General features: G+C 28.9%; 1 protein-coding gene and 1 non-coding gene across 2 annotated transcripts; one reads left to right on the top strand and one right to left on the bottom strand.

Moving 5' to 3' along the window:
* Nucleotides 1–281: 281 nt before the first annotated feature.
* Nucleotides 282–6,771, bottom strand: LOC129272490 (prominin-1-A-like). The gene is made up of 7 exons (XM_064107888.1): nt 6,739–6,771; nt 4,249–4,302; nt 3,602–3,682; nt 2,755–2,823; nt 1,799–1,888; nt 1,421–1,578; nt 282–874 (listed from the first exon to the last, which is right to left on the bottom strand). Exons 1-7 carry the CDS (start codon nt 6,769–6,771, stop codon nt 736–738), a joined length of 624 nt encoding a protein of 207 aa, XP_063963958.1. The 3' UTR covers nt 282–735.
* Nucleotides 6,772–9,789: 3,018 nt separating this feature from the next.
* Nucleotides 9,790–9,862, top strand: TRNAK-CUU (transfer RNA lysine (anticodon CUU)). The gene has a single exon. It is a non-coding gene; the product is annotated as a tRNA-Lys (tRNA).
* Nucleotides 9,863–13,269: the final 3,407 nt, after the last annotated feature.

The following is a 13,269-nucleotide window of genomic DNA, read 5'->3' on the forward strand; positions in this document are numbered from 1 at the left end:
CCATTATCATCATCATCATCATCACCATCATCATCATCATCATTATCATCATCACCATTATCATTATCATCGTCATCATCATCATCACCATCACCATTATCATCATCATCGTCATAATCATCATCATCGTCATCATCATCACCATCATCATCACCATCATCATTATCAGCAGCAGCAGCATCATCATCATCACCATCATCATTATCAGCATCATCATCATCATCATTATCACCATCATCGTCATCAGCAGCTGTAGCAGCATCAGCAGAAAGGAAGGCAAATATCGTTTCATTTGAAATTTAATCAAAGTAAAAAAAAAAGTGCCAACATTATATACAAATATACAATAGATTAACATTTTAGTGAGGAAAATCAATTTATCAAAACTTAATTGAAATACCATTATAATTAAAAATAGTATTAAAAGGTGGGGTCGACTGCATTATCAGTGAAATATGATTACCTTTAATGATTTGCTCCCCCAATAAATAAAGCATTTAAATGACACCTAGCTTTCATTTTGTTTCAATTCGATATAATTTTATGTTCAATTCAGCCGTTTATTATTCTTATCTATTTCTATCGTTTTATCTTTTTATTTCATCAATAAAAATGTATTCTTCAATTTTATTTTTCAATTTATGCTAGTTCAACTTACTGTATAGACTAAACATAATATACACAGTATCTATACGTCGTACTAGGTGTTGCAAGATCGTAATGATTATGACGTTATCAATTGTGACTTTCTGGGTTTCCTGAACCAGTGATTTTGGATGCCAAGGAACGGGGTATTCTAATGTTGACGAGACTTTCACTGAGGCCACGTCTCATGCTCAACGGTGTTCCCGGGGTGGAGCTTTGGGGAGTGCCACTGGGGAAAAAAAACATTTATACACATTATTATAGATGTGAATCCAAGATTACTGCAGGGAAGTGATTTTGTTTAATCCAGATTATGATCACCCTTCCCCATGACCCCCCCCCCCCAAAAAAAAAAAAAAAAAAAAAAATCTGGGGGCATTTGATACTCTTTGTGACTTCTCCGTTCTCCTTTCCTAGTCTTTATAATACCACGTCAATTACTTTTACAGGCCCACCATTCTTGTAATTATTCTACTGTTTATAAAACAACACAAAATGTTCTATTTCTTAATAATAATTGTTATTATACAGCAACATTTAAACATGGTGCTGGGATTAGCTTTTGTTTGGTAGTTTAATCACAATTTGACTAAAATGTGGTCACCTCTAGAAAAGAAAGAGACACAGAAAGAAAGAGAGTGAGGGAAAGAACAAAAAGAAATATGGATATAATGCATCAGTTGATATAAAAAAAGCGAAACGGGAAAAAGCCCCCCCCCCCCCCGGCATGAGGGGATTTTGAAATAAAATAATATCATTTTTCTTTATAACTCACCTTGGTGTTGGAGGATAGACGGCGACGCCGTTGAAGATAGGTTCTCCTTGAGAAGCATAATGAGTAGGACGTCGGAGATACTTAGCGAGTCGGACTTTGAATACGATGCTGGGAATAAGGGCGAATGAGACTGCCGACAAGGCGAACCAGAAGACGTTCTTAAAAAGAAAGGTAAAAGGTTGATTAGTGCTCTCAAATCAAACCGAAAATTGTAATTATATCTTTTTAAAGAAAATGAATTACTTGCTACCCTATATAGATACATAAATGGAAAAAAAAACACGATATAAATGCTTAATTTAAAGTGTCATTTGGAGTCAAAAGGAAAGCTTTTATTTCGAAGAAATTTGTTAATGGATATAAAATAGATTTTCTTACCAAACCCGGCAAGAAAAATAGACATAGCGACCCGACGACAGCATCATAGATGTTACGAACAATACCACATCGTCCCATATCATCTTGAATCTAAAGAGAGAGAGAGAGGGTAGGTGTAAACGTATTAAGAGGATGTACATTTTGCGCAGATCATTATTCCAAGTGAAAGAAACTATGTTTTCATTTGGTGTGATTTGATTTATTCCTGTTATAATCTTCAGGCCCTACTTACATGTATATTGCTGACATACACTACATTTCATTTTTTTTTTCAATTCATTTCGTTTATTTCCATTTCCAACTATTGTGGTATGTGTCGTTCAGTGTCAGTACAACTTGATATATTAGTGAACAATGAACATGAACATTTTATGTACAAGATAGGCAATATACTTATGCAAACAGTGTATACAAACTTTATATTTAAATTATTTTATTATGACACAATCAATTATTTTGCTATACGAAGCAGTATGAGCAAGAAATTTAGCATGCAGCTGTGGATTGACCAGAAGGGGCCCAAACGGGGGCCCACTTTTTCTTAAAAGATTATCTGACAAGCAAAAAAGAGGACCATCGCTCCAACCAAATGATATCCCCCCCCCCTTGACACACCTTCATGTGAAGAAACACAATTTAGTATTGTGTTTTGAATTATTTCCATCTCGGTGTCGCCCCTACCCCGCCATGCACCGATGTGAAGTATCAAAATAATTACCTTAATCTTGATCGAGGGATGATAATATAGGCACATTTGTTGGTTTTTCTTTGAGATAATAAATCACTGAATTTATATTCATCATTTAATTATTGAGTACTTATTTTAGGCCCCTCAAATGTTTACCTAGCACAGAAAATTTTTGCAACGGCCTTTTTTATGGGGCCACGTGAGATCCTCCTCAATAATTAACGCAAAATATTTTAATACCATATAAATGTTTTTTATATATACTTACCCTTCTCAAGACTTCATCGATGAACTGATCTGCCAGTAAAAGTATGCTATCAATGTAAGTTTCCAGGCCCTGTTACATAAAACAAGCAGAGAATATATATATATTACTTGTGAAAGCATTAAGATGAAAATGCACTTTTTTAGGGGGGGGGGGTGAGTTGAAAAACGAAACATTCCAAGCACCTTTTCTAATCATGAAAAGCAAGGAGGCGTATAACTAAACAATATTACTGCGAATGAAAAGCGCTGGAAAGTATTTATATCGGCCTGCTCCAGGCCGGATAGGGGGGGGGGGGCATTTCAATGACTGTTTGTCATGTTTGTGGGAATTTATGAAAAGAATAACGGCAGGTATATCGGTAATCAAATAATGCAAGCGCGTAGCGCCAATTTTTTTTTTTTTTCTAGCGCTCTTATTTAAAACTGAAAAGGATGAGTACCTCACTGAAACAAATGACATCCATGTTACCTTTTAAGTTCTATGTAAAAACAGATCAATCTAAATTGCGAATCAATTCATGCTAAGCAAAGAAAGTATGCTACATTTTCATAAACTTTCAATGTAAAAATGTTTTTTTTAAATAAATCTAGAGGCATATTTCAAATAATAATAGATAGCTTCACCTCAAGGGCTGAGGAGATATCCGTAGCTATAAATATGTTCCGTAATTGAATTGCAGTTTCGTTATGTATTAATCTTCTCTTCTTATCTGAATAATGAAAATCTTTTTAAAACTTCATTTTTAAGCACATCTGTTCTTTCATCGGTTTCGTTGTTTTGCGTGTAAACACCTTGGGATTTATTAAATAACCCTACCTAACCCCTCCCCAAAAAAAGATGTACATACCTGTACAACTATAGGCCCAGCCTCGTCCTGTATAAAGTCTGCCAAAGTGGATACTGAGTCAAAGACGTCACTAGCAACTATCTGCTCACAAGAATGATAAATAAAACTTATAGGTGGATAGGTAATTTTGAAATAAATACTACGTATAGGTAAATAAGTGATCTTGCCTAACGACAATATAAAAAAAATAGTGAAAATGAAGAATAGAAAATGAAAGGAATCAACCAAAAATTATCAATAAGGACATGGCATAAACAATTATTAGAAGGAGCTAGAACAAAAACACTTAATGATATGTTCATATATCATTCTGTTTTTTTATTTCGACTTAACATAAAATATGAGATCATTTTTTTATCATCATACAAATTGACCGGAAATTGAATATCCAAAGTGATTCAGTATATACACACCTTACATATTTTGTTTAGAGCAACATCAAGATAGATGAATAAAGAAAAAAAATCAGTATAGACTCATTGATGCTAATTTTGCAATATAGAATGAGAACTTGATAGTAAGAGTATGTCAGTTTACATTCAAGGTAAAACAAAAGTTTTGAAAACTTATAATGATCATACTGTTTCTTTTCTCAATTCCCGCAAAACAAAAGTTTTGAAACTTACAACGATCATACTGTTTCTTACCTCAATTCCCGCAATAGATGCGTTTAATCGTGATACCTCTTCGAAGAGTGTTATCTGCAATATATAAAAACAAAAGATGGTTAAAACTATGTAATCTAACCTGGGGTCCGTTGCATAAAACTTTTTACCTGAGAAAACTCAGGTTGTTTTTACCGGAGTTTTTGCCCTGTGTTAAAAACGGGCCCCATATGTCACTATAGCGCAAATATAGGGACTTGGGACACCACCCTCCCCAAAAATTATTGTAATATTACTCCGAAAATCCATTACCCATAAAAAAATAATAATAACAGATAGAGGATAATATATGATACCATATATCGCTTTTTTAATTCTGTTGGCGCAGTACACCATGCACTAGCAGACATATATGAATAAAAAAATAAGACGAAAAGAAAGGGAAGAAAAAAAAAAGAAAAGCAAAGAAAAAAAAGGAAAAGAAAAGAAAAGGAAAAGGAAAAGTAAGGAAAGGAAAAGAAAAAGAAAGAAAAAAAAAGAAAAAGAGGAAAGAGAAGAAAAAAAGTAAAATAAACTTTAGAATAGAAAATAAAAGAAATAAAAGAAAAGTAAAGCAAAGTAAAATAAAGTAAAGAAAAAAAAGAAAAAAGTAAAGTAAAATAAACTAAATTTATTTATTTGTTATTTATTTATTTTGTTTTATTTATTTTATACTGCAGGGTAGGCCTGTTCAGTTCTTAAAACTGCTTTACAAAGGCGCCCTGCAGTTTAAAATACATGTCAAGATAACTATGAACAACAACAACAAACAACATCAAAAATACAAAATACAAAATATCTAACATCAGAAACAATTAACACCAAAATATAGAGTGGGAAGTGACAATTTAAACATACATAGCATTGTAAATCAATGGAATATCATTTCGCTCAATTCGTATGAAAGGCTTTGCATAATTTTTTAAAAACTAACAAGGAGGTACAAACTTGTAAATTTGAAGGAAGTGCATTAAATAATTTGGGTCCGACATATGCGAAAGATTTTCTTTTATGTTCAATTCTAGCTTTGGGAAGCTGAAGGGGGCATCGTAAAGAATACCGTGTCCTGTATTTCACGGGCCGTTTACATACTAAAGGTTTTAAATAATTTGGACCTAAATCATTCATTATTTTATATACAAGAACACAATACTGATATTTTATACGCTGATCTACTGATTGCCACTTCAGTGACTGCAACAAAGAAATTTGTGATGTATTATAATCTTTTTTTCAAAAGCATTCTGGCATATTTATTTTGAAGTTTTTGTATCTTATCTAAATGTATTTTTGCACTGCTTCCCCAAGATGTAATACAATAATCAATGTAAGGTAAAATCATAGAAAAGTACAGCTTCTTCATAATATCAAAGGACAGTAAGTGCTTAATCCGCCTTACACAACCTATTGCCCGAGATATTTTACAAACGATATTAGTAATATGTTCGCACCAAGTCAAGCCCGGATCAAGCATGACACCTAAGTATTTAATCTTTTTTACATTTTCTAATTGTATGTTCCTGAATTTCACTGACAAATGAGCACCCCTCAACTTTTTCTTTTGACCAAATACCATGGCTTTTGTTTATTGCGGGTGTAAATGCATATTATTTAAGTCTAGCCATTTACTTATTGAATCAAAATCATCTTGCAAATACTTTTGTACCTCCTTAATTGATTCACCGTGATTAAAAATGGCGGTATCATCAGCATAAAGAGACATTTTAGAATGTACATGCAATTTCAAATTACACATGTCATTAATAAAAATACAAAATATCAATGGACCCAGTATAGATCCTTGTGGGACACCTGATCTTATCTTCAAAAATTCACTGCGACAACTGTTAATCATTACAAATTGCCTTCTGTCTGTTAAATACGATTCCATCCAGTTGTATTCATTGCCAGTAATACCATAGTACTTAAGTTTTGCAAGTATAAAATTGTGAGGAATAACATCAAAAGCTTTGCGTAAGTCCAAGAAAATACCACCAGTAACATGTTTTCGGTCCATTTTATCATACAAAAAGTCTGTAATCTCAGTTAGACAAGTGGCAGTAGAATAAGACGGTCTGAAGCCAGACTGACAATTTGCAAGTAGATCATTTACATTTAAGTACTTATACAATTGATCATGTATTGCTCTCTCTAGTATTTTGGACAGGACTGGAAGCACAGAAATTGGTCTATAATTGTCAATATCAAATGATCCTCCCTTATGTACAGGAGTAATTCTTGCTGTTTTAAACTCTTCTGGAATAACACTAGTTTGTAAAGTTGCATTAAATAAATGGGTTAAAGGGCCAGCTATACTCTCTGCTGCCAGCTTAAGAAACTTAGGGTGAATGCCATCTACTCCGACCGCTTTCGAACAATCAATATGTAATAGTTCTTTCAAAACATACTCCTTTTTTATTGCATAAAATTTAAATTCACAATCTGGAATAAACAGAGTTTGTAAATTGTTTAATAAATCTTTCGAGAAATTACCCGAAGCGGCTTGCAACCTTGAGCCGACTTCATTAAAGGCTTTGTTTAGAACGTGAGCTATTTCATTGTTAGGTATTTGATCATTATCAATTGTTAATTTAACATCATGACTCGTGGTTTTATTTTTCTTAGGTATAAGCTTCGATAAAATGTTCCAGTTCTTTTTTATGTCATTTTCGCAGTCCTTAAATTTGTCCTGATAATACTTCTTTTTCAAATTTTTAATCAAGTTATTAGCTCTGTTACGGGAAAACTGAAATTTATTCCACCAATAAATTAATCTTGTTTTTCTAAATTGCTTTCGATAATAATCCCTTTCGCGTGCTAACACCAAAAAATCATCATTTATCCAAGGTACCCCTCTAAATTAAAGAAAAGAAAAGATAAAGTAAAGTAAAGTATTGAAAAGAAAACGGAAAGTAAAGTCAATGGGGAAAAAAAGGGTAGAATAAAGAATAGGAAAGAAAAGCAAAGTAAAATAAAGTAAATAAAAAAAAGAAAAAAGTAAAGTAAAATAAACTAAATTAAAGAAAAGAAAAGATAAATTGAAAAGGAAAGTAAAGTAAAGGAAAGATAAGGGAAAAAAAACGAAAAGCAAAGTGAAGGAAACAGAAAAAAATAGAAAAGGAAAATAAAGTCAAGTAAAGTAAAATATGTAGAAAAAAGGAAGAAAAAGATAGGAAAATTCAAAAAAAGAGAAAACAAGAAACGCTCATAAAGAAAAGCAAATAAAAGTAAAGAAAAGAATGGAAAAAATGAAAGTAAACTTAAGAATAGAAAAGGAGAGAAAAGAAAAGTAAAGTAAAGTAAAATAGAAAAAAGAAACAAAATAAAAGAATAGCAACGTTAAGTAAAGCAAAGTAAAGAAAGGGAAAGTTAAAGTAAAGCCAGGTAAAGTAAAGAAAGGAAAAGTGAGGAAAAAACTAAAGTAAAGAAAGGAAAAGAAAAGAAAGGTAAAGCAAAGTAAAATAAAGTAAAGAAAAGAAAAGAAAAGAAAAGAAAAGAAATAAGTGAAGTAAGTTAAAACATACTAAAGAAAAGTAACAAAAATAATTAAAAAACGTACAGAATATGAAAGAAAAGATAGGTAAAGAAAAATATAAGATAAGGAGAAAAATGAAAAGCAAAGAATAGCAAAGTAAAAAGGAAAAAGAAATAAAGGAAAATCAAAGAAAAGAGAAGGCAAGCAACGTTCATTAAGTAAAGCAAAGTAAAGTAAAGAAAAGAATAGAAAATGGAAAGTAAAGTAAACAATAGAAAAGGAGTGAAAGAAAAATAAATCGAAGTGAAATAAAATAAGATAAAATAAAGTAAAATAAAGAAAAGAAAGAAAACAAAAGAATAATAACGTTAAATAAAGCAAAGCAAAGAAAAGAAATAAAAAATAAGTAAAGGGAAAAAAACATAAGAAAATAAAAAAAGTAAAGTATATAAAAAGATAAAAATAAAATGAAAAAGATAAATTAAATAAAATGAAATAAGATTAAATTTTTTTTAAAGATTAAAAAAGTAAAGAAAGGTTAACTAAATAAAAGAATAGAATAGAAAAGAAAAATAAATAAAGTAAAATAGAGTAAAGTAAAGTAGACTAAAGAAAATTAAAGTTAAAGTAAAGCAAAGCAAAGTAAAGAAACGAAGAGAAAAAGGAACGACGGAAACTAAAGTAAAGGATAAAATAAAGTGAAGAAAATAAAAAAATAAATTACATCAAAGATAGGAAAATAAAAAAATAAATTACATCAAAGAAAGGAAAATAAAGAAAAAAAGACGAAAAAAGAAAAAAACGTATAGAATATATTTAGGAAAGAAAAGTTAAAAGTAAAGTAAAGAAAATAGAAGAAAAGAAAAAGAAGAAAGCGAAGTAAAGTCAAAACTTAAAAAGAAAAGAAAAATAAACAAAAGATAAAATAAGAAAAGAATTGAAAATAAAAGAAAAGCAAAGTAAAGTAAAGAAAAAAAAGAGAAAAAAATAAAAAATAAAAAAGTGTAAAGCAAAAAAAAAGTTGAAAAGAAAAAGTTAAAAAAAGCAGAAAAAAGAAGCGTTCAATAAGTAAAGCAAAGTAATATAAGAAAAGAACAGAAATATCGAAAGTAGAGTTAAAAATAGAACAGTTAAGTATGGTAAAATGAATTCAAGCAAAGAAAAGTAAAGTAAAGTAAAGCAAACAAAAGATGAGAATTTAAAACAAATGAAAAGAAAGTAAAGTAAAGAAAAGTTGAGAACAAAAATAAAGTACAAAATAAAAAAAAAAGAAACGAAAAAACGAAAAATGATAGAAAATAAAGTCAAGGTAAAATAAACAAAAGACCAAAGGGAGAAAGTAAAGTAAAGTTAATAAAAGAAAAAGAAATGGAAAAGAAAAAGCAAAGAAAGTAAAGTAATTAAGTAGAGCAAAGTAAATTACAGAAAAGGAAAGAAAAGTAAAGCAAGGGAAAAAAAAGAAGAGAAAAGAAGAAAATAAGTAAAGTAAAAAAAAGGAAAAAGAAGGAAAGAAGGGAAAGGAAAAGAAAAGAAACGAAAAAAAAAAGAATAGAAAATGAAAGTAAGGTAGAGCAAAATAAAGTAAAGAAAAGGAAAAAGGGAAAGTAAAGTAAGTATAGAAAAGAAAAAAGAAAGAAAAGAAAGAAGGAAAAATAAAGTAAAGAAAGGAAAGGGGAAAAATAAGAAAATAAAATAAAAGGAAAGAAAAAGAACAAAAACCCTAAAAGAACATAAAAGAAAGAAAAATGAATTCAAAATTAAAACAAAAAAGAAAATGTATGAGTTGTCTGGAAAGAAATCATAGTTATTGATTAAATGCTAAAAAGAGGAATGTTTATTGCACTTGTGTGAAGAGTTAATTGATTTTATTTCTGCAGTCACATTACAATAAAAAGAAAAGCGTTGTCAAAAGATCCACTATCATTGGCATCATTGGAATCATGGCACATAGAAATGAAACTCAAATACATGACAGACGGTATTTCTATGGATGGATTGCGAACCTCATCACTCTCGAGATGGCGTAAGCCAATTTTCTACTAAGCTATCATACCCTACAATGCTCGCCAGCCCGGTTAGCTCAGTCGGTAGAGCATGGGACTCTTAATCCCAGGGTCGTGGGTTCGAGCCCCACATTGGGCGCACATTTTTTTTTTCTTTTCCTGATAATCAAACAGTAGTCAAACAATGTCGAAATGTGTCAATTTTTTCCACTATGCTTACTGGATGTTATAAATTAGGTATATTCGCGATTATATTTTATACCTAATTTCAGCAGAAAGGTAAAGTAAAAGCCATTCATATAACTCCTGATGTAATCCTACCATTCTAATTCTCAGGAAAATAGATATAGATTTTTACATGCATGAGAGAAAAAACGAGAATCGAATCGAATAAAATAAAAGCTAAGGAAAGCATTGCAAAGTAAAGACTAAAAACGAGGGCAAAGTAAACACTAGAAAAGAATAGAAGAAATAAGAAAAAAAGGTTAAGTTGAGTTAAGCAAAGCAAAGTAAATTAAAGGAAAGAAAAATCAAAAAGATTATCTAGTAAAAAAAACAAAAAAAGAAGGAAAGAAAAGAAAGGAAAGGAAAAGAAAGAAAGGAAAAGAAAGAAAGAAAGGAAAATAATTAGAGTAAGGAAAGAAAAGAAGGAGAAAGGAAAATAAAGTAAAATATAGAATAGAAACGAAAAGAAAAATTAAAGTGAAGAAATGATAAGAAGAGAAAAAGTAAAGTAATGCATAAAAGAGAGAGAGAAAAGAAAAGAAAGGTAAAGAATAGAAAAGAAAAATAAAGTACAATGAAATTAGAAAAGGAAAGAAAAAAGGGAAAGTAAAATAAAGAAAAGAAAGGAAAAGAAAAAGAAAAAGAAAATAAAGTAAAAAAAAATGTATAAGAAAAGAAAAAGTAAAGTATATAATAACAAAAAAGAAAAAAGGGCAGACTGGAAAAGGAAAAAAAGGAAAAGAAATGTAAAGTAAAGAAAGCGAAAGAAATGAAAGAAAAGGAAATGAAAGAGAAAAAAAAATAAAAAAACAGGAATAAAAAAAAAGGAAAGACAAGTCAAGAAACAAGTATAGAAAATGAAGAAAAGTAAAGATAAGAAAAGAAAAAGAAGAGCAAGCACAGAACAAAAAACAATTAAAAGATAATTAAGAGACAAAGCAAAGTAAAGAAAAGAAAATTTAAAAAAGTAGAGAAAAGAAAATAAAAGAGAGGAAAAAAGGAAAGGAAAACGAAAAGAAAAGAGGCAAAAGAGAAGAAATGATATAAGATAAAAGAAAAGTTAAGCTCATTTGCTTTAAGTAAAGTTAAGTAAATAGAAGAAAAGAAAAGGTAAAGTAAATTAAAGAAAAGAAAAAGGGAAAGTAAACAATTGAAAATAAAGGAAAAGAAAAGAAAGAAAAAACGGAAAGTAAAAAAAGGGAAAGAAAAATTTAAAAGAAAAAGAAAGGAAAAGGAAGTAAAAGGAACAAAAAAGAGAACAAAATTAAATAAAATAATTAAAAGTAAAAAAAAGAGAGAAAAGAAAAAGTATAGCATATCAAAGAAAATAATAATGAAGTAAAGTTAAGCAACGTAAATTAAAGATCAGAAAGGGAAAAACAAAATAGATAAGTAAGGCAAGGTAACTAAACAAAATAAAAGAATTGAAAGAGGGAAAGTAAAGCAACGAAAAATTGGAGCAAAGTAGAGTAATGAAAAAAAAGGAAATGTAGAGTTAAGTGAAAAAAAAATAAAGTAAAGAAAAGAAAAGAAAAAACAGAGAAAAGGGAAAGTAAAGTAAAGTAAATAATAGAAAATAAAAGCAACGAAAGAAGGAAGAAAAAGGAAATGTAGAGTTAAGTGAACAAAGTAAAGTAAAGGAAAGAAAAGAAAACAAGAGAAAGTAAAGTAAATATTAGAAAACAAAACAACGCAAAAAGGAAGAAAAAAGAAATGTAGAGTTAAGTGAAACAAAGTAAAGAAAAGAAGTTTTAAAAAGGGAAAGAAAAGAAAAGCAAAGAAAAGAAAACAAATAAAAAGAAAAGAAAAGAGAAGAGAAACGAAAAGCAAATAAAAAAAAGAGAAAAAAAAGAAAATAGGAAAAGTAAAGATAGGTAAAGCATATTAAGAAAAGAAAATAAAGTAAAAAAAAAGGAAGAAAAAAAAGAAAAGTTTTAAAAAGGGAAAGAAAATGAAAGGAGAGGAAAGACAAGAAAACAAATGAAAAGAAAAGAAAAAAGAGAAGAGAAACGAAAAGTAAATAAAAGAGGAGAAAAAAAGGAAAATAGGCAAAGTAAAGATAAGTGAATTAATCAAAATAAAATAAAATAAAAGTATAGTATAGAATAGGAAAGAAAAGAGAAGAGAAACGAAAATTAAATTCAAAGAAGATGAAAGGGAAAAATATAAAGTAAAGTAAAACAAAGTAAATAAAAAAAAGCAAAAGAAAGGAAGGGCATGAAAAAAAAAGAAGAAGTAATTGAAAATAAAATGATATAAAATAAAAGAAACGAAAAAAAAAGAAAAAGGAATTGTAGACTTAAGTGAAACAAAATAAAGTAAAGAAAATTAAAAAAATTAAAAAAAGGGAAAGTAAATAATAGAAAATAAAAGCAACGAAAGAATGAAGAAAAAGGAAATGTAGAGTTAAGTGAACAAAGTAAAGAAAAGAAAAGAAAACAAGAGAAAATAAAGTAAATATTAGAAAACAAAACAACGCAAAAAGGAAGAAAAAAGAAATGTAGAGTTATGTGAAACAAAGTAAAGTAAAGAAAAGAAATGTTTAAAAAAGGGAAAGAAAAGGAAATAAAAGAAAAACAAATGAAAAGAAAAGAAAAAAGAGAAGAGAAACGAAAAGAAAATAAAAGAGGAGAAAAAAAGGAAAATAGGCAAAGTAAAGATAAATTAATTAATCAAAAGAAAATAAAATAAAAGTATAATATAGAATAGGAAAGAAAAGAGACGAGAAACGAAAATTAAATTCAAAGAAGATGAAAGGGAAAAATATAAAGTAAAGTAAAACAAAGTAAATAAAAAAAAAGCAAAAGAAAGGAAGGGCATGAAAAGAAAAAAAAAGAATTAAAGAAAATAAAATGATATAGATTAAAAGAAACGAAAAAAAAAGAAGAAAAAGGAAATGTAGAGTTAAGTAAAACAAAGCAAAGTAAAGAAAAGAAAAGGGAAAAAAAGAAAAGGGAAAGTAAAGTAAAGTAAATAATAGAAAATAAAAGCAACGAAAAAAGGAAGAAAAAATGTAGAGTTAAGTGAAACAAAGTAAAGTAAAGAAAAGAAAAGGATAAAAGAAAAAAAGTAAAGAAAAGAAACAAACTGAAAGAAAAGAAAGGTTTAAAAAAAGGAAAGAAAATAAAAGGAAAGAAAAGAAAGGAAATGAAACGGAATAAAAGAAAAGAAAAGAGAATTGAAAAGCAAATAAAAGAAGAGAAAAAAGGAAAATATGAAAAGTAAAGATAAGTAAAGCATATTAAGAAAAGAAAGGAAAGTAATGGAAAATAAAGAAAAAGAAAAAGAAGGAAAGAGAAAGAAAAGAAACGAAAATATATG

This window comes from Lytechinus pictus, chromosome 12, assembly GCF_037042905.1.
Source record: "Lytechinus pictus isolate F3 Inbred chromosome 12, Lp3.0, whole genome shotgun sequence".
Classification (NCBI taxonomy): Eukaryota; Metazoa; Echinodermata; class Echinoidea; order Temnopleuroida; family Toxopneustidae; genus Lytechinus; species Lytechinus pictus.

Coding starts and splice junctions, on each gene's coding strand:
- LOC129272490 (XM_064107888.1), bottom strand. CDS start 6,771: ATGAAGTCGGCTCAAGGTTGCAAGCCGCTTCGG. Junction 4,303..6,738: donor AAGGTTGCAAGCCGCTTCGG/GTAATTTCTCGA, acceptor TATATATTGCAG/ATAACACTCTTCGAAGAGGT. Junction 1,579..1,798: donor TATTTTTCTTGCCGGGTTTG/GTAAGAAAATCT, acceptor TTTCTTTTTAAG/AACGTCTTCTGGTTCGCCTT.